The sequence below is a fragment of the Tachyglossus aculeatus genome, chromosome 12 (genome assembly GCF_015852505.1).
Source record: "Tachyglossus aculeatus isolate mTacAcu1 chromosome 12, mTacAcu1.pri, whole genome shotgun sequence".
Lineage (NCBI taxonomy): Eukaryota > Metazoa > Chordata > Mammalia > Monotremata > Tachyglossidae > Tachyglossus > Tachyglossus aculeatus.
Window position 1 is genome coordinate 27,417,072 of NC_052077.1, and position 27,873 is coordinate 27,444,944.

The 27,873-nt window shown below is 41.2% G+C and overlaps 1 protein-coding gene across 10 annotated transcripts in view; it reads left to right on the top strand.

Moving 5' to 3' along the window:
• RAPGEF2 (Rap guanine nucleotide exchange factor 2) overlaps window positions 1–26,642 on the top strand; it is a 244,368-nt gene extending 217,726 nt beyond the window's left edge. For 3 of the 10 annotated variants that reach the window (XM_038754925.1, XM_038754926.1, XM_038754932.1), the window contains 17 exons: window positions 26–229; window positions 488–596; window positions 4,274–4,520; window positions 5,235–5,392; window positions 7,277–7,517; window positions 8,865–9,248; window positions 11,258–11,469; window positions 11,571–11,694; window positions 12,798–12,821; window positions 13,862–14,085; window positions 15,421–15,606; window positions 16,444–16,596; window positions 18,229–18,351; window positions 19,450–19,675; window positions 20,143–20,702; window positions 23,196–23,516; window positions 24,634–26,642. In XM_038754925.1, coding sequence (XP_038610853.1) covers window positions 26–229; window positions 488–596; window positions 4,274–4,520; window positions 5,235–5,392; window positions 7,277–7,517; window positions 8,865–9,248; window positions 11,258–11,469; window positions 11,571–11,694; window positions 12,798–12,821; window positions 13,862–14,085; window positions 15,421–15,606; window positions 16,444–16,596; window positions 18,229–18,351; window positions 19,450–19,675; window positions 20,143–20,702; window positions 23,196–23,516; window positions 24,634–24,659 — 3,522 coding nt within the window. In that variant the 3' untranslated portion in view covers window positions 24,660–26,642. The remainder of the gene's footprint in view (window positions 1–25; window positions 230–487; window positions 597–4,273; window positions 4,521–5,234; window positions 5,393–7,276; window positions 7,518–8,864; window positions 9,249–11,257; window positions 11,470–11,570; window positions 11,695–12,797; window positions 12,822–13,861; window positions 14,086–15,420; window positions 15,607–16,443; window positions 16,597–18,228; window positions 18,352–19,449; window positions 19,676–20,142; window positions 20,703–23,195; window positions 23,517–24,633) is intronic. The other 7 variants (XM_038754929.1, XM_038754930.1, XM_038754934.1 and 4 more) reach the window with 4 other exon arrangements.
• Window positions 26,643–27,873: the final 1,231 nt, after the last annotated feature.

Here is a 27,873-nt window from a genome sequence, read left to right on the forward strand (position 1 = left end):
TACATTTTTTTTTGTACTCTTGCAGAAAATGGGTGGCCATCTGAGGCTATTAAATATAGCATGTGCCGCTAAAGCAAAACGAAGATTGATGACTCTGACAAAACCATCTCGAGAAGCCCCTTTACCTTTCATCTTGCTGGGAGGGTCTGAAAAAGGATTTGGAATCTTTGTTGATAGTGTGGATTCAAGTAGCAAAGCAACAGAAGCAGGCTTGAAACGAGGTGACCAGGTAATGTACTTCAAATTTCAATTTTATGTTTTCAGTACGAGTGATTTTCTTTTCTTTTTTTTTTCTTTTAAAGGCTGAAGTTTAACCTGTTAGAGTCTTTTTTTCCAAACTCTATCAGATAAAAGGGTCATTTTAATAACTTTATCTTTGGCATTTTATATATAAATAGGTTTCATACATATATACATATGTATTTGCTACTCTGTGACTTAAAATTATAAAATTAAATCACTTATGTGTTATAATTTTGTTTTTTAGATATTGGAAGTAAATGGTCAAAACTTTGAAAATATTCAGCTGTCTAAAGCCATGGAAATTCTTAGGAATAATACACATCTATCCATCACTGTGAAAACCAACTTATTTGGTAGGTATTATTGCACATTTTATTGTAATCATTTTTTCACTTCAGCCATCTACCTTGTGGGATATGTTCAGTTTTTTGTGTCTGATTTTATTTTTGAGAAGCAGTGTGGCTTAGTGGAAAGATCACGGGCTTGGGAGTCAGAGGTCATGGGTTCTAATTCCAGTTCCGCCACTTGTCAGCTGTGTGACTTTGGGCAAGTCACGTAACTTCTCTGTGCCTCAATTACCTCATCTGTAAAATGGGGATGAAGCCTGTGAGCCCCCGTAGGTCAACCTTGTATCTACCGCAGTGCTTAGAACAGTGCTTGGCACATAGTAAGCGCTTAACAAATGCCATCATCATCATGTAAACATGACCATAAAAGTTAACAATATTGACACCTAACAAAGTCTTCTACTTCTAAATTTCTTACCTATGCCACTTAAATTGACTGAAGTAGTAATGTCTTAAAGATTCCCTTGGGTCTATATTAATAAGTTTATTAATAAGGTTGCCAAGCTTAATCAGAGAATACCTTGTGTTTTGGATTAATCTGGCTGAAAGTATTTTGGATCCATATTCAAATTTTCATACTTGTGTACTACTTAATTCATTCAATCGTGTTTATTGAGCACTTACTGTGTGCAGAGCACTGAACTAAGCACTTGGGAGGTACAAGTTTGCAACATATAGAGAAGGTCCCTACCCAACAATGGCCTCACAGTCTAGAAGGGGAAGACAGACAACAAAACAAAACATATGAACAAAGTAAAATAAATAGAATAGTAAATATGTACAAGTAAAATAAGTAGAGTAATAAATCTGTACAAACATATATACAGGTGCTGTGGGGAGGGGAAGGAGGGGGTTGTGGGGGATGGGGAGGAGGAGAGGAAAAAGGGGGCTCAGTCTGGGAAGGCCTCCTGGAGGAGATGAGCTCTCTGGAGGGCTTTGAAGGGAGGAAGAGAGCTAGCTTGGCAGATGTGCAGAGGGAGGGCATTCCAGGACAGGGGGAGGACATGGGCCGAGGGTCGATGGCGGGACAGGTGAGAACGAGGCACAGTGAGGAGGTTAATGGCAGAGGAGTGGAGGGTGCGGGCTGGGCTATAAAAGGAAAGAAGGGAGGTGATGGAGAGCCTTGAAGCCGAGAGTGAGGGGTTTTTGCCTGATGCGTAGGTTGACTGGTAGCCACTGGAGATTTTTGAGGAGGGGAGTAAACATGCCCAGAGCGTTTCTGCACAAAGATGATCCGGGCAATCAATCAATCAATCAATCAATCGTATTTATTGAGCGCTTACTATGTGCAGAGCACTGTACTAAGCGCTTGGGAAGTACAAATTGGCATCACATAGAGACAGTCCCTACCCAACAGTGGGCTCACAGTCTAAAAGGGGGAGACAGAGAACAGAACCAAACATACCAACAAAATAAAATAAGTAGGATAGAAATGTACAAGTAAAATAAATAAATAAATAAATAGAGTAATAAATATGTACAACCATATATACATATATACAGGTGCTGTGGGGAAGGGAAGGAGGTAAGACGGGGGGATGGAGAGGGGGACGAGGGGGAGAGGAAAGAAGGGGCTCAGTCTGGGAAGGCCTCCTGGAGGAGGTGAGCTCTCAGCAGGGCCTTGAAGGGAGGAAGAGAGCTAGCTTGGCGGATGGGCAGAGGGAGGGCATTCCAGGCCCAGGGGATGACGTGGGCCGGGGGTCGATGGCGGGACAGGCGAGAGCGAGGTACAGTGAGGAGATTAGTGGTGGAGGAGCGGAGGGTGCGGGCTGGGCAGTAGAAGGAGAGAAGGGAGGTGAGGTAGGAGGGGGGCGAGGTGATGGACAGCCTTGAAGCCCAGGGTGAGGAGTTTCTGCTTGATGCGCAGATTGATCGGTAGCCATTGGAGGTTTTTGAGGAGGGGAGTAATATGTCCAGAGCGTTTCTGGACAAAGATAATCCGGGCAGCAGCATGAAGTATGGATTGAAGTGGAGAGAGACACGAGGATGGGAGATCAGAGAGAAGGCTGGTGCAGTAGTCCAAACGGGATAGGATGAGAGCTTGAATGAGCAGGGTAGCAGTTTGGATGGAGAGGAAAGGGCGGATCTTGGCAATGTTGCGGAGCTGAGACCGGCAGGTTTTGGTGACGGCTTGGATGTGAGGGGTGAATGAGAGAGCGGAGTCGAGGATGACACCAAGGTTGCGGGCTTGTGAGACGGGAAGGATGGTAGTGCCGTCAACAGAGATGGGAAAGTCAGGGAGAGGACAGGGTTTGGGAGGGAAGACAAGGAGCTCAGTCTTCGACATGTTGAGCTTTAGGTGGCGGGCGGACATCCAGATGGAGATGTCCTGAAGGCAGGAGGAGATGCGAGCCTGGAGGGAGGGGGAGAGAGCAGGGGCAGAGATGCAGATTTGGGTGTCATCAGCGTAGAGATGATAGTTGAAGCCGTGGGAGCGAATGAGGTCACCAAGGGAGTGAGTGTAGATTGAGAACAGAAGGGGACCAAGCACTGAACCTTGGGGAACCCACAGTAAGAGGATGGGAGGGGGAGGAGGAGCCTGCAAAAGAGACTGAGAAAGAACGACCGGAGAGATAAGAGGAGAACCAGGAGAGGACGGAGTCTGTGAAGCCAAGGTCAGATAACGTGTTGAGGAGAAGGGGGTGGTCCACAGTGTCAAAGGCAGCTGAGAGGTCGAGGAGGATTAGGACAGAATATGTGCCGTTGGATTTGGCAAGCAGGAGGTCATTGGTGACCTTTGAGAGCGCAGTTTCCGTGGAATGAAGGGGACGGAAGCCAGACTGGAGGGGGGCGAGGAGAGAGTTGTTGTTGAGGAATTGTAGGCAGCGCGTGTAGACAACTCGTTCAAGGAGTTTGGAAAGGAATGGTAGGAGGGATATGGGACGATAACTAGAAGGTGAGGTGGGGTCGAGAGAGGGTTTTTTTTAGGATGGGAGAGACATGGGCATGTTTGAAGGCAGAGGGGAAGGAACCAGTGGTGGCGGTGTGAAGTCCGAAACTGAATTCCCTTCCTCACTACTGAACATACAAGTGCATTTGGCCTGTTCTCTAGAACTCAAATTTGCCTTCAAAATTGGGATTTCATTCTTTATACAATGCTACTTAACTCTGCAGTTATATTTTGATTTACCTGCTTGTCTCTCCTCTCTAAAACTTCTTCCACACACTTCAAGTGAAAGAATCTGGGTAATAATAATGATGGCATTTATTAAGCGCTTACTATGTGCAGAGCACTGTTCTAAGCGCTGGGGGGGGATACAAGGTGATCAAGTTGTCCCACGTGGGGCTCACAGTCTTCATCCCCATTTTACAGATGTGGTAACTGAGGCTTAGAGAAGTTAAGTGACTTGCCCAAGGTCACACAGCAGACATGTGGTGGAGTCGGGATTCGAACCCATGACCTCTGACTCCAAAGCCCGTGCTCTTTCCACTGAGCCGTATTTTTGTTTTATACTCTATTTCAATTTTAGCAGAAAATAACTGGAAATAACTGTTTCCCTTTTTCTTGCCTGTTTCTCTGTAGGGGAAGATACACATCCATTGCTTTTCTTTAAAACATAGTTATTTATTGATTCTTATTAGAACATCAGGAATGGACCTGAAAAAGTCAGGTTTTTTTCCCTGAAACATGTTTTTTTAATTATTCTTTGCCTTATCAAATGACTTGTGTTTGTGTTCTGCAGTGTTTAAAGAACTCCTAACAAGGTTGTCAGAAGAAAAAAGAAATGGTGCCCCTCATCTCCCCAAAATTGGAGATATTAAAAAGTCCAGTCGATATTCAATCCCAGATCTTGCTGTAGATGTGGAACAGGTGATAGGACTTGAAAAAGTAAACAAGAAAAGTAAAGCCAACACTGTCGGTGGAAGGAACAAGTTAAAGAAGATACTTGACAAGACCCGAATCAGTATCTTGCCCCAGAAACCTTATAAGTAAGTGCCAACGTTTAAACTCTGATGTAAATGATAGTTTTAAAAATGAAGAACAGATTGCCTGGAGACAAATTTATAGGAAGTGTAGGTGTATAGATTGTTTTTCAGAGTGCTAAAAAGTCTGTATTAAGTGCTCCCACTTTTCAGCTCTTATCATTTGCTTTTTTTGTAGACATATTAGTATAAAAGTCTGATTTTTTTCATCCATTTGGTCCACCTACATGGGTCAGCACTTTTTCCTTCTAGAGATAATTTTGTTTTTTGGCACCTCCCATTTAAACTTTTTGAAAAGAAGGTGATACATGGGAATATATTAAATAAGGTGTATGAAAGGAAGGGTCTCTCTGTAGATCTATTTATATCTGTAGATAGATAGACAGACTGTTTAAATAATCTCATTTCTCAACCTAAAAGAGCAAGACATCCTGGATGCTAACCAAAATGATTTTGCAGGAGCAAAATCATGTCAGACTAATTTAATTTTCTTTTCGGTGTGAGTGACAGGATGCATTAACTTCCTTGTTTACAAGGGAGAGGCAGTAGACATAACCTATCTGGATTTCAGTGAAACGTTTTGATTCCATTCCAAATTCTATTTTCATCAGCCAAATGAGAATACATTGTCTGGATCATAGTACCATTAGGAATGGTTGCTCATAAAATCGTACATCATTTTAAACTGATGTTTTATTTTCCATTTTACCTCTTCCACAGTGATATTGGAATTGGTCAATCTCAAGATGACAGCATTGTAGGATTGAGGCAGACAAAACACATCCCAACTGCATTACCTGTCAGCGGAACCCTATCATCTAGTAATCCTGATTTATTGCAGTCCCATCACCGTATCTTGGACTTCAATACTACTCCAGGTGAGAGTGAAATTATGCTTCTTTCCTTTTGTTTCCTATCCTAATCCTTACTTTTAAATGTCCAACTGCTAAGATCTGTGAGTAGCGTAATTCCTTTATCTGTCTCTGTAACAAATATACACCCTTTCTCTGGTGGCATGTTTCTCAGATAATTTTACTGGATAAGTTAAGTAAAGCTGCTATTTATCGTATGTAAAACTGCTCTAAGTTTTTGAAAATTTGCAACTGGTACAGAAATGCATTTTTATGTTGCATTACTAAATTAAGAATTGACCAGTTGTATGTAATGTGAGCTAAGGTGAACTATGGGTGGAGTCATAAACAATGGACAAGACTCGATCCGGTCACAAAACTTCAAGACTGAGAACCTACATAAAAAAATTGATTGTAATGCTAGAGACTTTCATTCATTCATTCATTGTCATATTTATTGAGCACTTACTGTGTGCAGAGCACTCTACTAAGTGCTTGGGAAGTACAGTTCGGCAACAGAGGCAATCATCATCATCATCATCATCAATCATATTTATTGAGCGCTTACTGTGTGCAGAGCACTGTACTAAGCGCTCAATCACTACCTAACAGCGGACTCACAGTCTAAAAGGGGGAGACAGACAACAAAACACCAGGAGGAGGTGACTGGGGCAGGGGGTGGTAGGGACTTTCTGGGAATGGGGGGGAGAGGTGTCCCCCCCCCACCAATACTAGAGACTTGCATCCTCCAGTCAAATGCCTTCATTCCCACCAGCCATATTCCTTGGGCAATGGATGCAACAAGTGGTAAGGGAGCAGGGATGCAGCACATTGTGAAGTGCACAATTTCGGGTACAAATCCAATTTCAGAATTTCAGAAAATTTAGTTTGACCGAGAATTAAGTGGCATGGAAACGTAAGTAAACATAAATGTCATTACACATTTCAATACAAACTGAACTACTGTGTTGCACTTTTAAGTCCATACAGTAGTTAGCTTTCTTCATTTAGTGAGCATCTGAAAATACTCCAGAGAGATCTCACAAGGGTACTGTGAGGACTTGAAGCTTATATAAAAGTCAAAATTTGGAGAAGATTCCTTTAACTTGAAATCTGCAAGTAAAATGTTTCTAATCCTGACTCCTCCACATGCTGGCTATGTGACCTTGGGCACAAGTCACATAACTCCCCAGTTTTTTTCATCTATAAAATAGAGATTCAGTACTCTTCTCTTTCCTGTTTAGACTCTGAGCCCCATGTGGTACAGGGACTATGCTCAACGTGATTATCTTGTCTCTTTACCAGTGCTAGTATAGTTTTTGACACAAAGTAAGCGCTTAACAAATACCACAGTTTTTACTATTTCCAGCTATTTGCTTGCGTATAGTTTATCAGATTAGTCAGGAAAGTGAAGATATATGTTCAGTGACTGATAGAACTTTCATGCCACCCGAATTTGAGTGCTTCTCATTTTAGATTGATCAACCTTAATGTGTTTGGTGATAGGCTGTATTACTAAATAATCTGCTAGATGTGAATTTTCAAAGAGTTCTTAATAACATGGGAGACAGAAATTTAGAGTAATGTCATGCCTCCTGTATAGTAAGAAGAACTCTCCAGTTGCTCTACTCTGACTGAGCAACTTTGTTCCAGTTCTAAAACACATGCCTTGAAAGTTTGAAGACTATTCTCAGCAAAATAGCCCCCCACCATTTATATGTGTTTCTGGTCAATATGTGGGATAGTTGGGGGATTTTTGATTGAAGGGAAATTTGGCTGAAGGAAGACTAAAATTTAGTCCCCTGAATGAGAAGTAACTGTTCAACTGCATCTAAATAACATTTGGTTTACTTTTGAACATCACTTTATGTACCAAATTGTTTAACTGTGTGTCTTTTTTTTTTCCTCTAGATTTACCAGACCAAGTTTTAAGAGTTTTTAAAGCAGATCAGCAGAGCCGGTACATTATGATCAGTAAGGATACGACAGCAAAGGAAGTAGTCATTCAGGCTATCAGGGAGTTTGCGGTGACTGCCACACCTGATCAGTATTCTTTATGTGAGGTTTCTGTCACTCCAGAAGGAGTCATCAAACAAAGGCGGCTTCCAGATCAACTTTCCAAGTTAGCAGATAGAATACAGCTAAGTGGCAGGTATGGAACTTTGGAAAATTGCTTGTTTTTTCATGGTCATTTTGGACATTAAATTTAGAGTGTTTGCACTTTGACTTAGAGTGGCTTTTAGACTAGTGATAAGAACTTAAAGATGACTTTCTTACTGGAGTCTGACTGTAGTTATTCTTTTCCAGTCTCAAAAGAGTCAGAACTAAATAACAGAGTAAGCAGCCTTGCAAAAGAATATAAAACTGTTCACTGGGGCCACTGTCTGGCTCTCTTCTTCCCACTCCCTTTCCAGTTTATATCAGTCCACCCTCTGTGTGGTATCCAGGACATGCAGACGAGGAAACTGCTTCCTATAGTATTCATCTCGCAACTTAGACTGTGAACCCCATGTGGAACCCAGGGACTATAACCAACCCGATTATCTTGTATGTATCCCAGTGCTTAATACAATGCTTGGCACATAGTAAGCATTTAATAAGTATCTTAAAATAAAACTGTTTCATGCCAACTAAGTGGCTTTATTTAGAGGCATAAGCTTAGACAGCTAAATATTAATAATAATAATTGTGGTATTTGTTAAGCGCTTGCTATGTGCCAGGCATTGTACTAGGTACTGGGATGGATACAAGCAAATTGGACACAGTCTCTGTACCATGTGGGGCTCACGGTCTCAATCCCCATTTTACAGATGAAGTAACTGAGGCACAGAGAAGTGAAGTGAATTACCCAAGTCCTCACAGCCGACAAGTGGCAGAGACAGAATTAGAATCCGTGACCTTCTGACTGCCAAGCCCTTGCCCTGTCCACTATGCCATGCTGCTTCCCAAAGATTTAACTCTATCACCTTCTTTCTGTAGTTAGAATTCCTTGGAATCTCCCCTTCACTCCTTCGATTCCACAACACTCACCGTAGATTTTCCCAGGGCAATACAAGAACATTTTAGATGTGGCCAAATTACAGTATCTGCCTAGTTGTGAATTGGGGGTACCCCACTCAGTGTTGGAATCCAGCTGCACTTGATGGAGATGGTACTTCAAAGACAGTGTACTGATGTGCATTTCAACAAAACTGCCTTGGAATTCTGAATCTGCCCAGAGTCTGTACTATTTCCCCACCTACTGAGAATGAAACTGGACCCAATGAATCCTGTGCCAAAGTCTATTTGCCATCTGTCCCTAAATCTGTTTGTTTGGAAGTTGAGAGCAATATCCTCACCATTATAGTAGGGAAGACAGCAGAGGAGATTGAGAGGGAGGTAGGAGTAGGGGAGAGAAGGAAATAACAGAGATAAAGGAGAGAAATTAGGATTATGTGAAATAAAATTCCCCTTTGATGATCTGATGGGTGAAGATCCTAAATGCTTATTGTTTCTCTAGGTATTATCTGAAAAACAACATGGAAACAGAAACCCTGTGTTCGGATGAAGATGCTCAGGAGTTACTGAGAGAAAGTCAAATTTCACTACTACAGCTTAGTACGGTTGAAGTCGCTACCCAACTCTCCATGCGAAATTTTGAGCTCTTCCGCAACATAGAACCCACAGAGTACATTGATGATCTCTTTAAGCTCAAATCGAAAACCAGCTGTATAAATCTGAAAAAGTTTGAAGAAGTCATTAACCAAGAAACCTTTTGGGTAGCATCTGAGATTCTGAGAGAGACCAACCAGCTAAAGAGGATGAAGATCATTAAGCATTTCATCAAAATAGCATTACATTGTAGGGAATGCAAGAATTTTAATTCGATGTTTGCAATTATCAGGTAAAAGGATGGAGGGGATTTGTTTTGCAGTGGTTTCGACCGTATTTAGTGAATAAATGTAATTATCAACTGTAATAGAGATTCAAACTCTGAATAGGTGCTGTAGAGGTACTGTTGCTTTGGCATTGAGTGGAATCGTTGAGTAATTCTTTTGTGTTCTGTATGCTCAAATTTTTGCAAAACATTGTCAGGTTTGAAATTTTGCAGTATGGGAGAAAGTAAGGAAAAGAAGGATTTTAGCAGTCTGGTATATTTAATCACAAATTTGGTTAAAAAAAATTACAGTTTTTTTCATTATCAATTTCTTAACCTTTAAAAGAAAATTCAACTTCATTTTTCAGTCTTCATTGCTTAAGGAAAAAAACATTTGGTTCTCTTGGTATGTCATATTCATTCATTCAATCATATTTATTAAGCACTTACTGTGTGCAGAGCACTGTACTAAGCGCTTGGGAGGTACAAGTTTGCAACATATAGAGACGTTCCCTACCTAACAGCGGGCTCACAGTCATATATATAGTAACTCTCACGATGGAACTCCATTATAAAAATCCTCCGAGAAGAATGACTTTTTAATGTCATTTTATATTAACTAAATTTTAGAAATCTAAAATTAGCAATTTTCAACAAGGGTTTATTATGGAAAGCATCCATTTTTGGTGGGAAAAATTTTTTCCTACCTAAGATGACAACTGTCTAGTGACTTATTGCCTTAGCTCTCCTTTGGACCTGGAACTGAGGTTTTGTGGCGATTTTGTACAGGCTACATGTCAGCTGGATTTCCAGGCATGGGGTGCCCCTGCATACCTGTCATTCCATCCATCCATTCAGATTTTCCTTTCCAAACCCACTTTTGGTAAACAGCTGCTGGGCAGGGTGTCACGCTGCTGTCCAGTAGTTTCCAGACTCCTGCAAAGATTCTGCAGCCTGACCTTTCAGGATCCAAAGGGTCCCGAACTTTTTATGGCTCCATCCTGGGCGAGTCTAGATTGTCTTTGTCTGTCTGTTTGTCTGTCTCTCTCTATCTCTCTCTCTCTTCTCTCTCTATCTAAGTGACTTACCTGAGTTCATACAGCAGGCAGGTGTCAGAGCCAGGATTAGTACTTAGGTCCTCTGATTCCAAGGCCCTTGCTGTTTCCACTGCTGCTTCTCATTTATAATACATAACTTAAAGATATGTATATATCAGTCCTGGTTGCATCACCTGGGTTCTCCAGGAGAAGGAACAGGCCCTGTAGGAGAGTGACCCTGACTCAGGAGAAGACAAACACCAGAGTGGCCACCTTACCCTCTCCTTCCTCTCCCTCCCACACCTCGCCCGTAGCAGTGCCAAAGATGTAGATCTGCAGTGAAGTATTTATCTGAAGAAACTTATAACACCTGCACTGATATTCCCAAATGGATGAAGTGTGGGCTAGTGGAAAGAGCATGGGCCAGAAGTCAGATGACCTGATGACCTGGTTTCTAATTCCAGCTCTACCACTTGCCTACTGTGTGACCTGGGCAAGTCACTTCACTTCTCTGTGCCTCAGTTTCTTCATCTGTAAAATGAGGATTCAATACGTGTTCCCTCTCTTGCTTAGACTGTGAACCCCATGTGGCAAAGGGACTGAATCCAACCTGATACCCTAGTGCTTGGCCCACAAGAAAATGCTTAACAAATACCACAGTTATTATTAGTATTACGGACTACATCATCATCAATCGTATTTATTGAGTGCTTACTGTGTGCAGAGCACTGTACTAAGCGCTTGGGAAGTACAAGTTGGTAACATATAGAGACAGTCCCTACCCAGCAATGGGCTCACAGTCTAAAAGGGGGAGACAGAGAACAAAACCAAACATACTAACAAAATAAAATAAATATTTTATATATATATATATTACATCGATATTGTAATGTGATTATTTCTTCATAATGTTATTGAATTATGTTGTATTGTATAATTTATTTTAGTGGTTGGCATATAGAGCGTTTCTTGAATTTTGTTTTTAAATTCTTTTCCCAGTGGACTGAACCTGGCCCCTGTAGCAAGACTTCGTACTACTTGGGAAAAACTTCCCAGCAAATATGAAAAGCTTTTCCAAGATCTCCAGGATTTATTTGATCCATCTAGAAATATGGCAAAATATCGTAATGTCCTAAATAGTCAAAACCTGCAGCCACCTATAATTCCACTATTTCCTGTTATCAAGAAAGATCTTACATTCCTTCATGAAGGTACATGGAAAATAAGTTTTTTGTTCCTTCTCCTAGCTCTTAATTTACTCCCTCAAAGAGGAGTTGCCTTTATAATATTCTTTTGTTTTTGTCAAATGTAGGAAATGACTCAAAAGTGGATGGCTTGGTCAATTTTGAAAAGCTGAGGATGATTGCAAAAGAAATTCGCCATGTTGGTCGCATGGCTTCTGTTAACATGGATCCAGCTCTAATGTTTAGGACTAGGTAAGTGTTCCCTCTTTAACAGTATTGATTTGATAAGTAGCAATTGAGTTTTAAGTACTTTTAGTAATCTTTCACACTTTTGATAGCAAATGCAGAAAGTATGGCTATTTAGTTTCCTATCTGTGTTGCCCCACACTTTCAGCACACACTGTTCCTTTTATGGAAAGGAAGAGTGGGCTTACACCATTGTTAGTGTACCCTGTGAAATATGACTAGCATGGTTCCAGCAAAACTTAGATAATTAAATATGAGTCATGTACTACTGTCATTTGTCATTGTAAATTTAGTGCATTGATTACTACTAAAAAAAACACACTCTAAAAAGTAGGGGTTTTTTTTAGCTTCTGTTAAAGGAAGGATTCTCTTGGCTTCTATTAGCTTTTAGTACACCCAGCTATGGTCGGTTACAAAAACAGTTTTTAGGTTGAAAATCAGTGTATCATATTTATTGAGTGCTTACTGTGTGCGGAGCACTGTATTAAGCACTTGGAACAGCACAGTACCACCAGAGTTGGTAGACATGTTCCCTGCCCCAAAGGAGCTTACAGTCTAGAGGGTGAGACAGACATTAAAATAAATTATGGATATGGACATAGTTGGTATGGAGCTGAGGGTAGGCTGAATAAAAGAGTACAAATCCAAGTTCAAGGGTAATGTGGAAGGGAAAGGGAATAAGGGAAATGAGGGCTTAGTCAGAAAAGGTCTCTTGGAGGAGATGTGATTTTAATAAGCGCTTACTGTGTGCAGAGCACTGTTCTAAGCGCTTGGAGTTCTAAATGTTATGAAACTAATATATGTTGAAGTTAAAAAAAAAAACTTAGGAATATGCTACACATATCATATATTCACATAATTACATGGATTACTCATGTTTCGGTGTAAATTGAGGCCTGTGCTGGTTTTGCACACAATCATTGGTTAGCACCCTCGTCTCTTGAACCAAAAACATGTTTTTAGATCAAACTGTGTGCTGTTGAAGCTGTCGACGTTTGTGGGCTTCTAGTACTGCTCGTCTTGAAGTCTGGTCTCTTCTTTCTGAGCTTGTGATCTTTCTCTGTCTCTTTCTAAACCCATGCTTCAATCTTCATGGCTCTCACTTACAGGAAGAAGAAATGGAGGAGTTTGGGGTAAGTGGCTGGTGACTATGCCTCCCATTCTGCCCTGTCCGCAACTTGATTTTCTGATGCTTTTGGCATTTTTTTTCTTTTGTTAACCCTCTTGCTGTGGCAGAATATTAGATGACATACTGACATCCAATTTAATCGATTGGGGCTTTTGCTTTTGAGGTCGTAAACATGAGAGCTGTGCAATAATTGACAAATACCTGGGGGAGAGATAGGGCATGCATGCCCATGAGCACATTGAGATCATTTATTGTCATATGCCTTCAAATAGGACAATCCAAAATGGGGTGGACGGGCTAGAAGATTTGCCCACTGAAATGATCATTGCACAGATATGTAAGAAATGATTGCAAACAAAGGGAAAGGAACCCCAGGTGCTAAAACTAAAAATGTTTACAACTCAACTAATGTACTGTTTTCATTCTATAAGCTAGTCTCTATTTTTATTCTTAACAACCTGTGTGCCAATAGTTTTCAAACGTGTCCAGGTTTGCATGACTGTTGTACTTATTAACTGATTGACCATGTTACTTACACAAACTCATCCTGTCTGAATTTTGGAATAAAAAAAACCCAGGTGGTGTGTGATCAGTACAGCTACCTATTTTTGAAACTTATGTAACTGGGTCTGTTCCTGTTTGTCATATAGATTTTTCTGAAAGAGAAATCTTAGGCAACTCAGAGTTTAAAATTGTGACCCTAAATTACTGTAGCTGTGTTTTCTTGCATGAGCTTTGGCCCAACGTTATAATTAGCTGGCTTGTTAGAACCCTGCTTGATGGATTGATTGAAGGGGGAATTGCTTAGCAGAAACAAAATAGGCCCCAGGCACTTCGACCTGTCAGTGTTTTTATATTTATTTTAAAGTTTTTATTGGTCCTTATATTTTTTTCAGCTATAGTGTTTGACTTAGTGGAATGAGGCATGTGAGCTTTTGACCATAGATGGACACACATGCAGCCCTTGGCATGTTTCATGTTAAAAAATGACTGTTGCTCAGCAGTGAGCTGCATCCCCTTTTCCTCTTTCTTTTCTTTTTGCAGGTCCCTCAGCCAGGGAAGCGCGAATGCCACGGTGCTAGACGTAGCCCAGACAGGTGGGCACAAAAAGCGGGTGCGTCGAAGTTCCTTCCTCAATGCCAAAAAGCTTTATGAAGACGCCCAAATGGCACGGAAAGTAAAACAGTACCTTTCCAATTTGGATCTGGAGATGGATGAGGAGAGTCTCCAGACTTTGTCGTTGCAGTGTGAACCAGCAACCAATACATGTGAGTCCTTCTCATTTGATAAAACATTGTAGGCTGGAGTGAATCATCACACCTTGTGCCTTGTGTGTTGCTAACATGAACGTTTTATTTCTTTGTCGAATGGGATGATTGGAAATATGCACTGTCCTGGTGAATAATCATTTTCTGGGTGTTGAACTTTTGCCATTCATGGCCATTAGGTGTACGCTTCACAGATGCCTTTTTGCTATTTAGTGATCCAAAGCAAATCAGAACTTCTTCTAACGTGCATTCAAATCATTCTGCCTGTCAAAATGAGTTGTTTCATTTGTTTGAAAACGTGATTTTGAGAAGTTAAGTTCGAAATTTTGATACCTTGTCAAGTAGTCACATGTATCTATTTTTTGTTGTACAATTGAGACCTTTGTATTTGTCTTTAATATTTTCTCCTAAATGGTGATTATATTTACTTCAGATTTGGTCTTTGGGATCTTACATAGGTTGTCTCATTTTCAGCACAAATGGTACTCTTAAATATACACTATCATGTTCTTACAAATTGATCCAAAAGTTTCAGAAGCCCTACAGATTGGTTAGCACCATGCCCACAGTGATATTTCTTTTCCTTGGCCTTTTACAGGGCTAAAATTTTAATGCCTAGAAATACTAAAAGGGAATGAATGAGTGAAAAAATACTGCTGTAGGAGCACAATGTTCACTTTATTGAAGTGTCTTTTGAACTTTCCCTAAAGTGTTTTAAGGTTCAGTATCTGCAGAGGTTTGCAGTCTTCTTTAAAAAAAAAAGGAAAGCCAAGTGTGTTATTTTAGATTTTTATATGTTGTTTTATTTTACCAATATAACTAGCAGAAGTAAATTTTTAATCCATTTAATTTTATCCATTTAATTTTTAATTTAATTTTATCCATTTTTTTGAACTTCTGAGGATTAAAAACTAAAGCAGTTTATTCAGTATAAAAATAAATGGACAATTTGGGGGTTTTTTGGCCCAAATAGTATTCTTCCAGATGTATTCTTCCCTTCAGTCCATCGTATTTATTGAGTGCTTACTGTGTGCAGAGCATTTATCTAAATGCTTGGGAGACTACAATATAACAATAAGCAGACACATTCCTGACCCACAGCAAGCTCATTTTTGGCATGGAAATGCTCCATTTTTCAAAGCTATTCTAGTTGGAAAATTTTTATAAAAATCTGTAGTTCAAATTTCAAATTTGTTTAGTTCAGAAATGTTGGTGTCTGTAGTTAAAGCTTTTTTTGATTTTTACTCAATGCAGGTATCTCATCGAGTAAACCCGTCAATAGAGAGAGGCTAACCAGTCACTTTTTGACTCTTTTTTCATTCATTTATTCCACAGTACCTAAGAATCCAGGGGACAAGAAGTCTGGCAAGTCTGACACATCACCTGTGGCTCCACGAGCAGGAACCCAACAAAAAGCGCAACAGCAGCAGCAGCATAAAGTAAACCAAGGCCTGCAGGTTCCTGCTGTGTCTGTTTATCCTTCCCGTAAAAAAGTACCCGTCAAAGATCTTCCGCCATTTGGTAGGTGATAGGAGTTATTTCTTCATCTCCAGGAAATTTCTTTTTCGTTACAATTTGAGTGTTGATTTCTGCAAAATGAGGACTCTTACAGACTGTTAGGAATGTTGCTGTGATCCTTTGATTCTACCATGAATTGCATTCCTTATCAGAACGAGAATGTCCAGCAGGTCCATTTTTACTTTTCCTGAGAGATTCTGAAAGCACTTTTTGGACGCTGCAAAAACTGTCTTCCCTTTTAAAATGTAAAGTCCCTTAGTGAGCCCCTGACAGTAATTTACTTGAGTACATATGTTGCTGAATATTGTTACTGTGTGAGCGTGATGTTCTTCACTTCCTGTTGTTTAAGTCTTCTGAAGACAGGTAGAGACTGATATCAGGTACTGGACAATCATAAGCAGGAATCACTCCCAGCAACCACTTATGTGAGATGTCTATTATTTGCATAATTTTTATTAGGATATTTTCACCTGGTTTCCTGCGTGTCAGAGGACTTGGTTTCTAATCTTGTCCGCCACTTGCCTCCTGGGCTTCAGCCAAATCACTCGATTTCTCTTTGTCTCAGTACCCTCATCTGAAAAGTGGGGATGAAATAACTGTTCTCCCTCCTTCTTAGACTCTCGTGGGATGTGGGACAAGGGCGGTATCTTATCTGCTTATACAGAACTTCAGTACAGAACTCGGCACGTCATAAATGTTTAACACATTATTATAATCATTATTTTTCCTTGTTTAGCTTGCCCAGAAGCAGAGTAAAGCATCTATAGTTAAGTGTCTATCAAGGCTTCCTATACATGTTTATTTTCATTCTAATTCAGAGTTCTTTTTCTGGGTTTATAGGTATTAATTCTCCTCAAGCCCTAAAGAAAATACTTTCTTTGTCTGAAGAAGGAAGCTTGGAACGTCACAAGAAACAAGCAGAGGACACAATATCAAATGCATCTTCACAACTATCTTCTCCTCCTACTTCCCCCCAGAGTTCTCCAAGGAAAGGTAAAACTGTGTCTCTGTCGAACAATCAATCAATTGTATTTATTGAGCGCTTGTTGTGTGCAGAGCACTGTGCTGAGCACTTGGGAGAGTACAGTCTAACAGTTGTGGTGGGCTGAGGGAGGGGTGAATCAAGAGAACAAATCCAAGTGCAAGAACAACCCAGAAGGGAGTGGGAGAGGAGGAAATGAGGACTTAGGGAAGTCCTCTTGGAGGAGATGTGCCTTCAGTTAGGCATTGAAGGTGGAGAGAGTGATTGTCTTGTCAAATATGAAGAGGGCATGCCTTAGGGCATTCCAGGCCAGAGGTAGGGTTTGGGCCAGGGGTCGGGCAGTGAGATATATTAGATCTAGGTACAGTGAATAGTTTGGCATTTGAGGAGCAAATTGTGTGGACTTAGTTGCAGTAGGATAGCAGTTACATAAAGTAAGAGGGGGCAAAGTGATTGAATGCCTTAAGGCCATTAGTAAGGAGTTTCTGTTTGATGCAGAGGTGGATAGGCAGCCACTGGAGGTTCTTAAGGAGTGGCAAAACATGGACTGAATGTCTGTAGAAAAATGATCCAGACAGCAGAGTGAAGTATGGACTGGAGTTAGGAGAGACAGGAGGCAGGGAGGTCAGCAAGGAGGCCGATACAGTAATCAAGATGGGAAAATGTGGTAGCAGTATTGTAATGTGGTAGGAGAAAAGGGCAGATTTTAGCAATGTGGAGGTTGAACCGACAGGATTTAGTGGATAGATTGAATATTTGGGTTGAACGAGATAGATAAGTCAAGGATACCGCCAAGGTTATAGGCTTTTAAGACAGGAAGGATGGTGGTGCTGTCTGCAGTCATGGGAAAGTCCGGGTTTGGATGGGAAGATACGGTGTTCTCTTCCATGATTCGCTGGCGTATTTTTACAACTCTACCTCTTTTAATAAGGAATATTGCATGTTTCATTTTTCTATGTAGCAGATTTTTGAGACTTATAGTTGTTCAAGCATATTTTCCTTTTTTCTGGGTAGGACCATAAATTTTGAAGAACTTGACTTTAATATTTTACAATCTTTATATCCCAGAAATGATTTTGCAAAAATGAAACCTCAGAAATAATGTGTAATCATTTCCCAAAACAGCTTTAGGATTGCCCTTAGTATGTACTATGTAAACATGTTTTTTTCTAATTAGAAAATTTACTAACCTAGATTGGTTATACAAAATATAAGTTATAGACAGGTGCTTCAAATCCATAAGAAACTCTGATAGCTGGCTGATTATCTTTTTCATTGCACTAGCACAAGTCTTGATTTTTAAAAATAGATGATAAAAAGAAACTTGAGGTGCTTTTCTCAGAAGAGAATAGCAGGTAACCTTAAGGTCACTTTCTCTCCTACTCCTTTTTAAACCTGGGTGGGTAGCAATTTATAATGTCCATAAGATCTCTCCCCAAAAGATCAGCTCTGCATAGTAAGAGCCAGTGCCTGTAATGGAGCTTGATGGATTATAGATTTAAGCAGAGCAGTAGCACACAGCAAATTGCCCTTTCCCGTTGAAATTGAAGTGTGTTTTTTGTGTGCGTGCATTTTATGGGGGTATCACTCTCTGTTCTCTCTGTCAAAGGGATATCTAAACTGTCTTCTCATCCTGTTGTTAGGTGGAAGTGGCAATCAGCTGAGATCTTATGGCTCCAGACAGTCGGACCTAACCAGTTCCTCCTCTTCTCTTGGAAGTGAGAACAGTAACAAGAATAACAATGCTCCACGGACCTATGGGATAGGTGGGGTTTATAGACCCAAAAGAGGGATGGGGAGCAACTTGGAGGTGGATAGACAAGTGTTTGAAGAGAACGGGGGAGTTCCTTCAAATGTTCAAATGTCGAAGGCTCGTGTGAGTCTTTGATGCTAGGGTTTAGGAGGGGAAAATATTAGAAAGTGGCCCCCAAAATGGAACGTATTCCATAGATTTTTCAGTACAGTTTTGTCAAACGGCCTTCAGACGTTTTATCAAGACCTGTGCATTTGTTGAAAAAGAAATCAGGAGCCTCTGTTTAAAGAACACACCAGGAAATACTGTTTCAAAAAGAAATCAGGTATTTAGGTGGTTTTAAACAGAATTGCTCTTCTTTGTCAGAGCATCCAAGAACTGATGGGACAGTTTTTTAGTGGTATTTTCTCTTCAGCCAACTACTAGAGTAAATCCTTCACTCCACTGGACTATTTAGGGCTGCATTTTCCATCCCTCTTTTCCATTAAAGAAAATGTATTTGGGAACAAAATTTAGAACTTTGGTTCAGTGAGAGCATCATGTACTGATGCTTCATATACCTTTCTCATGGTGACAGGATTTAAAACAAATCTACCTAAAGAGCAGTTCTGCACTGAAGATGTTGTCAGGAAATTTATGAGCTTTTGGAAATTGTGATCATTTTTATTCAATTTACAACTGTATTTCAACATTTTGCCAAATATATGCAGTATATTTGCTTTACATACTGTTAACTTGTAATAAGCATAGTACTTTGCCATCATCACTTAATGGTTTTTGGCTGCACCTCTCTGAGGCAGGTGGTCTTAGTACAGTGCTTTGCATACTGTAAATGCTCAGTAAATACCATTTATTAATGGGACCTGGTTATCATATACAGGTGCTTTTGGCAAGTGGTTGATAGAGCTTAAGTGAAAGTGTTTGGCTTCAACCCTGACTATTCATCTTTTCCCTCCTTGAAGCCTTCCTTGAGGAATCAAGCTTCTTAAGGGCCTTTGATTCGCCCTTTATAGCTTCAGGTCGCTGGGCCTGTACATTATAATTAGCTTTCCATTTTGTGGTCTCTGTTTATGAAATCTGATTGGTTTGGTATGCTTCTGTTCTTATGCAGGTTATACTTTGGCTCCCAGTGGCACTGTGGATAATTTTTCAGATTCTGGTCACAGCGAAATTTCTTCCCGGTCCAGCATTGTCAGTAATTCTTCATTCGACTCGATGCCAGTCTCACTCCATGATGAGAGGAGGCAGAGGCATTCCGTCAGCATTGTGGAGACGAATCTCGGTGTGGGAAGAATTGAGAGGCGAACCATGATCGAACCAGATCAGTACAGCTTAGGGTAGGAGGCTTTAGTTTGAAATTCAAAAAAATCCGAAGCACTTTCTTTGTATCTCATGATATTCCTTCCTCTTCCTGCCCCCTTTAAAATTAATTACAACTTCTTCTAGATGTGCTTTCACACATTGCATATGGCCTCTGTCTCTTCCACCCAGTTCAGTCCCCTTTAAGAGCTACTCCAAAACCAGCTGGGGTGTCTGACTGCTCCGAACAGACTTAGTGGAACTGAGTTCTGGCATCACAAGTGACCACATTGACAGCCCCAGTCATCTTTTGTGTATTTGGTGACACAAATACTTTGAGGGGGAAGAAATGGGCCACAACAGAGTGCCAGGACCTCATCTATAGCTTTGCTTTTTCTGAGGAATGATGACTATTAAACAATGAAGGCTGATTCCGTGTGGATGAAAGTGACTGGTCTCCGTTCTAATAAATTTCCTTTCCTTTCCTTGCTACTTGCACGGTTAGGTCCTACGCAGCAATGCCTGAGAATCGAAGCTTGTACACTGGGGCCACGGTGATTTCTTCCCCGAGCGCAGAGGAGTTTTCTCAGGACCAGGGCGACCGCGCTTCCCTGGATGCAGCAGACAGTGGCCGGGGGAGCTGGACTTCTTGCTCGAGTGGTTCTCATGACAACATACAAACTATACAGCACCAGAGAAGCTGGGAAACCTTGCCTTTCGGGCACACTCACTTTGACAGTTCAGGGGATGGGGCAGCTCTGTGGGCCTCGGGCCCGCATACGGACCAGGTTATATTTCCTGATCATGGCACAAAGTATGGCAGGCAGAGCCAAGGTCGTGAGAGTCTGGAACAAGCACAGTCTAGAGCAAGTTGGGCATCCTCAGTTGGCTACTGGGGAGAGGACTCAGAAGGGGATACAGGTACCATAAAGCGGAGGGGAGGAAAGGATGTTTCCCTTGAAGCAGAAACCAGTAGCATAACGTCCGTAACTACAGAGGAGACGAAGCCTGTTCCCATGCCAGCGCACATATCTGTGACATCGAGTACTGCAAAGGGGCATATTGGTAAGTCCAATTTTCATTTCCAGTCGGTGACACATTTTCCTTCTGTGCAATTTGTTTTGAAAAGAAAATGCTAAATGGAGGTTTTCCTGATCGGGTCATCAGCAGTGGTATTTATTGAGTGCTTACTATGTGCAGAGCACTAGACCAAGCGCTTGGAAGAGTACAGTACAACAGAGTTGGTAGACACGTTCTTGCCCAAAACAAGCTTGCAGTCTGGAGGACACAGACATTAATATAAATAATTTTTAATATATACTTTGTAGATATGTACTTCTGATTGTCTTCAGCAAATGAAGTCCCACAGATCAGTATTTTGAAGTGACGTCATATCTTCAAGAATTCAAGGAAAAAAAAGGAATAACTGGGACAAATTGAAATTAACAGACCTTTGGCAATAGGATTATTTGGTTTTTGGTCCCCTTTTACCTTTCGCTTTGATTTCCTTAGTTGACTGTTACTCGCCAGAATAACATTTAGCATGTAGCAGTTTATATTATCAGGAACTTTAAAATCATTCTTCCACAGAACATTGCAGTATGATTTTTCTCCATAGCAGGAGATACGTTGGAGGTTAAATGACTTGCCCATGTTCTTTCTTTGAGGGAGTGGTAGATCTTTGGATTAAAACCTAGTCACCTATTTTTCTTCACTTGTGTCCATTTAAAATAGGCACCATTCATTTTTAGCATTATATGACTCCCATAGTCCTGCAAAATGGCTTTCTGACAGGGCAGAGATCAAGGGCTAGAAGTGGCAGGGTGGACCAGAGTGGGTAGCCCAGACTGAAGTGTTTGTTTTGGCGTTTTGGGCAGGGGTAGCTTGGCTGGGTAGAGGTGAAGCAGGTATTCACACATAACCATGCCTGACTATCTTAAAGGACAAAATCGCCACACTGCATTTTAGGCAGTACTGGAACTTAAAATTGTATATGGACCAGCGCTTAGGAACAGTGCTTGGCACATAATAAGCGCTTAACAAATGCCATTATTATTTATTATTACGTGAAAGATTTTGCTTTCTCCTTATTCCCCAGTCAAGTGTCTTTTTGCAAGCTGGGAATACCTGTCCAATCTACTTTATTCTTCTTTCTCAGTCCTTTGTTCGTCTGAGGAAGCTTTCCTTTAGATGCAAATGGTTGAAATTTATAAAATAGCACCAAATTCGCATCAGAGTGGAATAACTTGAATGAGGTAGTGGCTATCTACTTTCAAAATCATATACTGTTGGCCAGTAGCTCAGAAAAAGAGAGTCTGCACCAACTGTTAGATCACTGGCTTTCATGTTCATATAGTAACTATCTTCTCTGGGCTTCAGTTACCTCATCTGTGTAATGGGGATAAAGACTGTGAGCCTCATGTGTGACATGGATTGGGTCCAACTTGCTTAACCTGTATATACCCCAGCGCTTAACCTGGCACATAGTAAGCACTTGACGAATATCATAAAAAATGTGATAGCCAGTTTGGTGCTGTTAATCTTATCTCGTGGCATAGTTGATTGGATTTATTTTAGCCAGATTAGCTCATAGGAAAATAACTCTTGAAGAACTGGACTGTAATTTTGATTTTTGAGCTTTGTGTTTCCTTTTCCTTCTGTAAAATTGGTAAAGAATAGTTGTACGTTGTACCCTTAGTTCCACGCTCTTTAGCACTCATGTTTACTACGTCTGTTCAGTTTTTGTTGATGGTGTTGTAAATATTTCCGTGTGTATCTCCTTGTAAGTGTAAATGTAAGCGCTCTGTCACTTTTTATTTAGTACTTCATTCTGTACTTAATTCAACCAGTGCTATCTATTAAACACCTACTGTGTGCAGAGCACTGTACTAAGCACTTGGGGAAGTACAATTCAACAGAATTATTAGGAACTTCCCAGCTGCTAAAACTGCATAAAGTGGGAACTCTGTTCCTGCCACTGCTTCTCCTATTACTAAAATATGGATTTATTTCCTGGACTTTAATAATGAAGACTAAGCTCCATAATCCAACAAAAAGGCAGAGAGGCACTTACAGCATAAGGGAAAGCCCAATGAGAGAGTCGTAGTGGATGTGAACTTGAAGATCCTTTGGCTATCTCTCACACCTCCAAAGAGCCAAGTTAGTTTGGAGATGAGAAAGAGATAGTACATGAGTCGTGTTAGGCAGACAACGAGCTGGTAACGAGGGTGGTACCTGAGAAGCCTAAGAAGAGGAAAAGCAACTGTCTGCTGGAAGTAGAAATGTGTTTCTCTTCCATTCCTCCCGTCCATCATAAACAAAGGTACAATCGCATTCTTGGGGCATCAGTGAAGTTTTGCCAAAAGATAGGCTACCGAGCACTAGTTAAATGTGGAGTTTGGGCTATTGGGTACTCATCCCACCACAGGAGCAATCAGGAGTTGTCCGTGTATTTAGGACAGTGTTTAGCACAGAGTAAGCGCTTAATAAATACTATCATTTTCATTATTTATATTATTCAGACATACTCTCTCCCCTTGGGGTTTTGTGTTTTTGCAGCACGCAAAGAGGGCCGGTATCGGGAGCCCCCTCCAACGCCTCCGGGCTACGTCGGAATCCCCATCGCTGACTTTCCGGAAGGGCACGCCCATCCCTCCAGAAAGCCTCCAGACTACAACGTAGCCCTGCAGAGGTCTCGGATGGTGGCCCGAACATGCGAAAGTCCCGGAACGCCCCCCGGGCAGCAGCAGCAGCAGCAGCAGCAGCCTCCCAGTCAGCCAGCCGGCCGGCCCGTGAACAAACCTCAGTGGCATAAACCAAACGAGTCAGACCCCCGGCTAGCTCACTATCAGCCCCAAGGGTTCTCGATCGAGGACGATGGTAAACTCGACTTTGCGATCTTAAGCTGTTGATGTTCAGTGGAATGGCACCTGTCATAGTTCTGAATAACTTCCTTCCACACTCTTTTCTCTTGGGATTTTGGGCATTTGTGTGTTCATGAGACACCAGGATCACAGGTCCCACGATTTAATATCAGTCATTTCTTTGATTCATATGAATTTATACAGGAAATTTATCTGTATTGATGAAATAGTTTTCCTTTAAAAGCTACTAAAAGATCGAACTTCATATTCATTGCTGTGGGTCTTTACTGTGATATAGAAAATAACAATTCCACATTTTTAAAAAATGAATTTGTTTTTCAAATTGAAAACAGAGTCCTTTTATAGATGAATTTGTACCTGGAATTTTTTTCCACTGCTTAAGCATTTACCTATACCCTGATGGTTTTGGTTTTTTGTCTGTCTCCCCCTGCTAGGCTGTGAGCCCGTTGTTGGGTAGGGACCATCTCTATATGTTGCCGATTTGTACTTCCCAAGCGCTTGGCTCAGTGGAAAGAGCCCAGGCTTTGGAGTCAGAGGTCATGGGTTCAAATTCCGGCTCTGCCAGTTGTCAGCTGTGAGACTTTGGGCAAGTCACTTAACTTCTCTGTGTCTCAGTTGCCTCATCTGTAAAATGGGGATGAAGACTGTGAGCCCCCCATGGGACAATTTGATCACTTCGGAACCTCCCCAGCGCTTAGAACAGTGCTTTGCACATAGTAAGCGCTTAACAAATGCCATTATTATTATAATAAATACGATTGAATGAATGAATCAAAATTGAAAGAACATTTTCAAGGTAAAAAGAGAACATGCCCTATCTACAGAAATGTTCACAGGGTCTTTCTTCTCTGGCTGAGTGCAGCATTTCTTTGCATGAGATTCACCGACATGTTTGGCGATAATGCACCATAAGCTTCTGAAATGTCTTCTGTCCTCCTCTCTGACCTCCCAGCAACACCGGGAAAAACTCTGACCAGCTGGGCTCGGTTTGAGACAAAGCCTTAATGAAGCACTGTCTACTTGAGATTTCATATATGGGTAGTAGCTTTCTGCCGTATAGTAACCAATTTCACATCGTAACTTTATTTTCTTTCGTTCTCTTTCCTCTTCAGAAGATGAGCAAGTCTCTGCTGTCTAAGAATCGGGCTTTTCTGGATCCAGAGTGAGCCAGCCACCTTAGAGGAGAGCACAAGAAGATGCCCCTATTATAGGAGCCTTGGAACTCTATTTAAAGGATGGTGGACCTATTGCCTCCTTCCCTGCCTTAAAGCAGCATGGGGCTTCTTCTCCCCCTTCCCCACCCCCCCCACCCCCGCATGTGAAATACTGTGAAGAAATTGCCCTGGCACTTTTCAAACTGTGTTGCTTGAAATGCACAGTGCAGCAATCTCTAAGCTCCCACTGTCGCTGTCTGCCACATCACACGGTATCATTCCAAATTCCAAGATCATTACATCAAAATGATTCACTTCGGTTGCACTTCTCAATGCCTGGAAGGGTTTTTTTAATCTTCCTTTGTAGATTTTAATCATGACCTAGCACTTGGTCTCATTGGGATAAATGAGATAAGCTAGCTATCAAACCCTTTTGGGCCTTTAGCCAAGGAAGGAAAGAAATGCAATGAAATCCTTTGAGTACAGTGCTCGTTTGCTTGTTTACAGTGCATTTTTGTTGCAGTTCTAAATGTTGTGTGGAGAGAGTAAATGTTCTATTTACATAACTGCAGTATTATTTCATACTTTTAAGTAGGGGTGCTGGTCTGGGTTTCTGAAAACCCGGGGCGGGGCTGAGTCGAAGACCCCGGGAGGCCCGGCATGAAGATGTCACCTATGTTGGACCTTCTAACTTCACCCAGAGAAGGCTTGGAAGGATGGACCACTCGCCACTCACTAAGGCCCAGGTGGACTGGCTACAAATCTGCAGAGCTCTTCCTTTGGCCATATCCGGGGAGGGAAGCGGGAATTTCAGCATCCTGGCTGGAGTGCGGAAGAACGTTCCCCCAGCCTCACGGCCTGCTCCCGCCGCCGGAGAACCCCATCTTGAAGTCAGACTCCTGATTTTTTTTTTTTTCATTAGCGGTTATTTTAACAGAAGAGTGATAACTGGATAGCATTGCAGTAGGAGCAGCTTGGGAACCCCAGCTTGTGCCAGCTGTGACTACTGCTTTTTTATGGGTGGTTTCCTCTCCCTGACCCGCTCCACCCCACCCTCCCCATCCCTCTTTATCGACTTGGCATTAGGGAGTAATCAAGCCTTTAAACAATGACAGGTAAAATCACCTGGTTTTGAGAAGCCAGCCTTTGCAATGCAAAACACTCACAGGAAGGAAACTGCTCAATGGCTTTAAGGACACTGCACGTGTAGAGAAGGCCGGTGGACAGACGTGTAGCAAACCACCTGCTCACAGCTGCTATTAACCCCGTAATGACTGAGATGTCCCCTCCCCTCTATTTTTGTGTTGTTTTTGCACAGACTCCGGAAAAGTGAAGGCAGCCAATCCGAGTAGTACTCAGACGTGAGGAACTGCTGGTCTTGGATTTTTGCTCCATTAAACTCAGCTGATCATATTGATCAGTAGGTAAACATGAATTGCTTCAACTTTTAAAACTCAAATTGCAGTGTTTTTTCACTGTATCAAACAATGTCAGTGCTTTATTTAATTATTCTCCCGTAATCATGGCTTTTGTCTACTTGCTTATATATCATATTGTCAATTATGCATTTGTAATTTTACCCGTAATATGCATTATTTGCCAGTTTTATTATATAGGCTCTCGACCTCATGTGCGTATAGAAAGACAGAAACCTAGCTCGATCACAAGTTGCACAAATGTTATATAAGCAGTAAGTAATTGTAGAACATAGGACTGCTAGTCTCAGTTCGCTCTGTGATGTCAAGTGCAGAATGTACAATTAACTGGTGATTTCCTCATACTTTTGATACTACTTGTACCTGTATGTCTTTTAGAAAGACATTGGTGGAGTCTGTATCCCTTTTGTATTTTTAATAAAATAATTGTACATATTGGTTATATTTTTGTTGAAAATGGTAGAAATGTATTATGTTTATGCTCCTACATCCAGTTTGTACAAAGCTGGAAAATAAATAAATATAACATAAGACACTGTCCAGTTTTCTTGTGGCATTTTCCAGGTGCCCCTGGATTGAAAGGAGAGTTGCCTCCTCTTTTGCCTAGAAGTTTTAGGGGCGGGGGGGGGGGGGGAATCTAAGGAATCGCTTTTTATTCTAGATGAGTGGGAAATGTTCATCCTTTAAAAATATGTACATAATAGTGATGGATAATAATGATACACATAGTGATAGATATGTGTCAGCATACATCTATAACATTGTGCATCTTTAAGAAGTAAAAAATAAGTGCCATTTCAATTTAATATTTGTTGTGTGTGGAAATGGAAGGTGTTATCAGCATCAGTCTTAGAGTTATGGAACACTTGTTCTGAGCAAATAATAGCATTTATTGGGTGCTTGTTGGGTGCAGGGTACTGTACTGTGTCACGTGCCAATATCAGATGGGTTGTCTTGACCAAGTGGCAGGGTTGGGCATTAGGAAGGTGAGCAGGAGCTCGGGGAAGTTGATACTAACTCTTGCGTAGCTGCACATGAGGTAGAATTTAGATCACATTGACCACCCTAATTTCTTAGTTATTTTAAGGGTCTGCCAAAAAGCAGGTGTTCTTTTCACTTTGGGAAAAGCACAACAAGCTAAGTTTGAAGCCAGGAGGTAACGGTCAGGGCCTTGGTCTGCAGTGACCGATGGAGAAATCTGATCTAAGATCCTCTACAAAATTTTGCCATTGCCACAATGTGGCAGATTAAAACTGCTCATTGTTGCAGTAAATGTAACACCAGGTGGAAATGCATAACTTAAAACCACTTGGCTATGGTCGTTGATCTTGGATAAAACTACATCAATCCAGTGTTTCAGTAAAACTGATCAAATTTCATGCTCCACCCCAAAAAATAACACAAAGATGCAAATTTGTGTATCTGTAATTCACAGGACTTTGATGGTGTTGATATACTGTATTTGGCAAAGTAAAACTGACTGTAACTTTGAGAAGTTTGGATTCTAAGAGTTTAGTGGCACATTGCTTCAAGGGTCTTATTTTGGCTACCCTTACTCAATGTCTGTCTTTCATACTGTCAGTGGGACCTTAGGCAAGTCATGTAATTTCCCTGTGCTTCAGTTCTCTCATCTGCAAAATGGTGATTCATGTGTATCCTTCCTTCTTCGTCTGTGAGCGTCACGTGGGACTTGATCATCTGGTATCTATCCCCACGCTTAATATGGTGCTTGGCATATAGAAAGTGATGCTTAATTACCAAA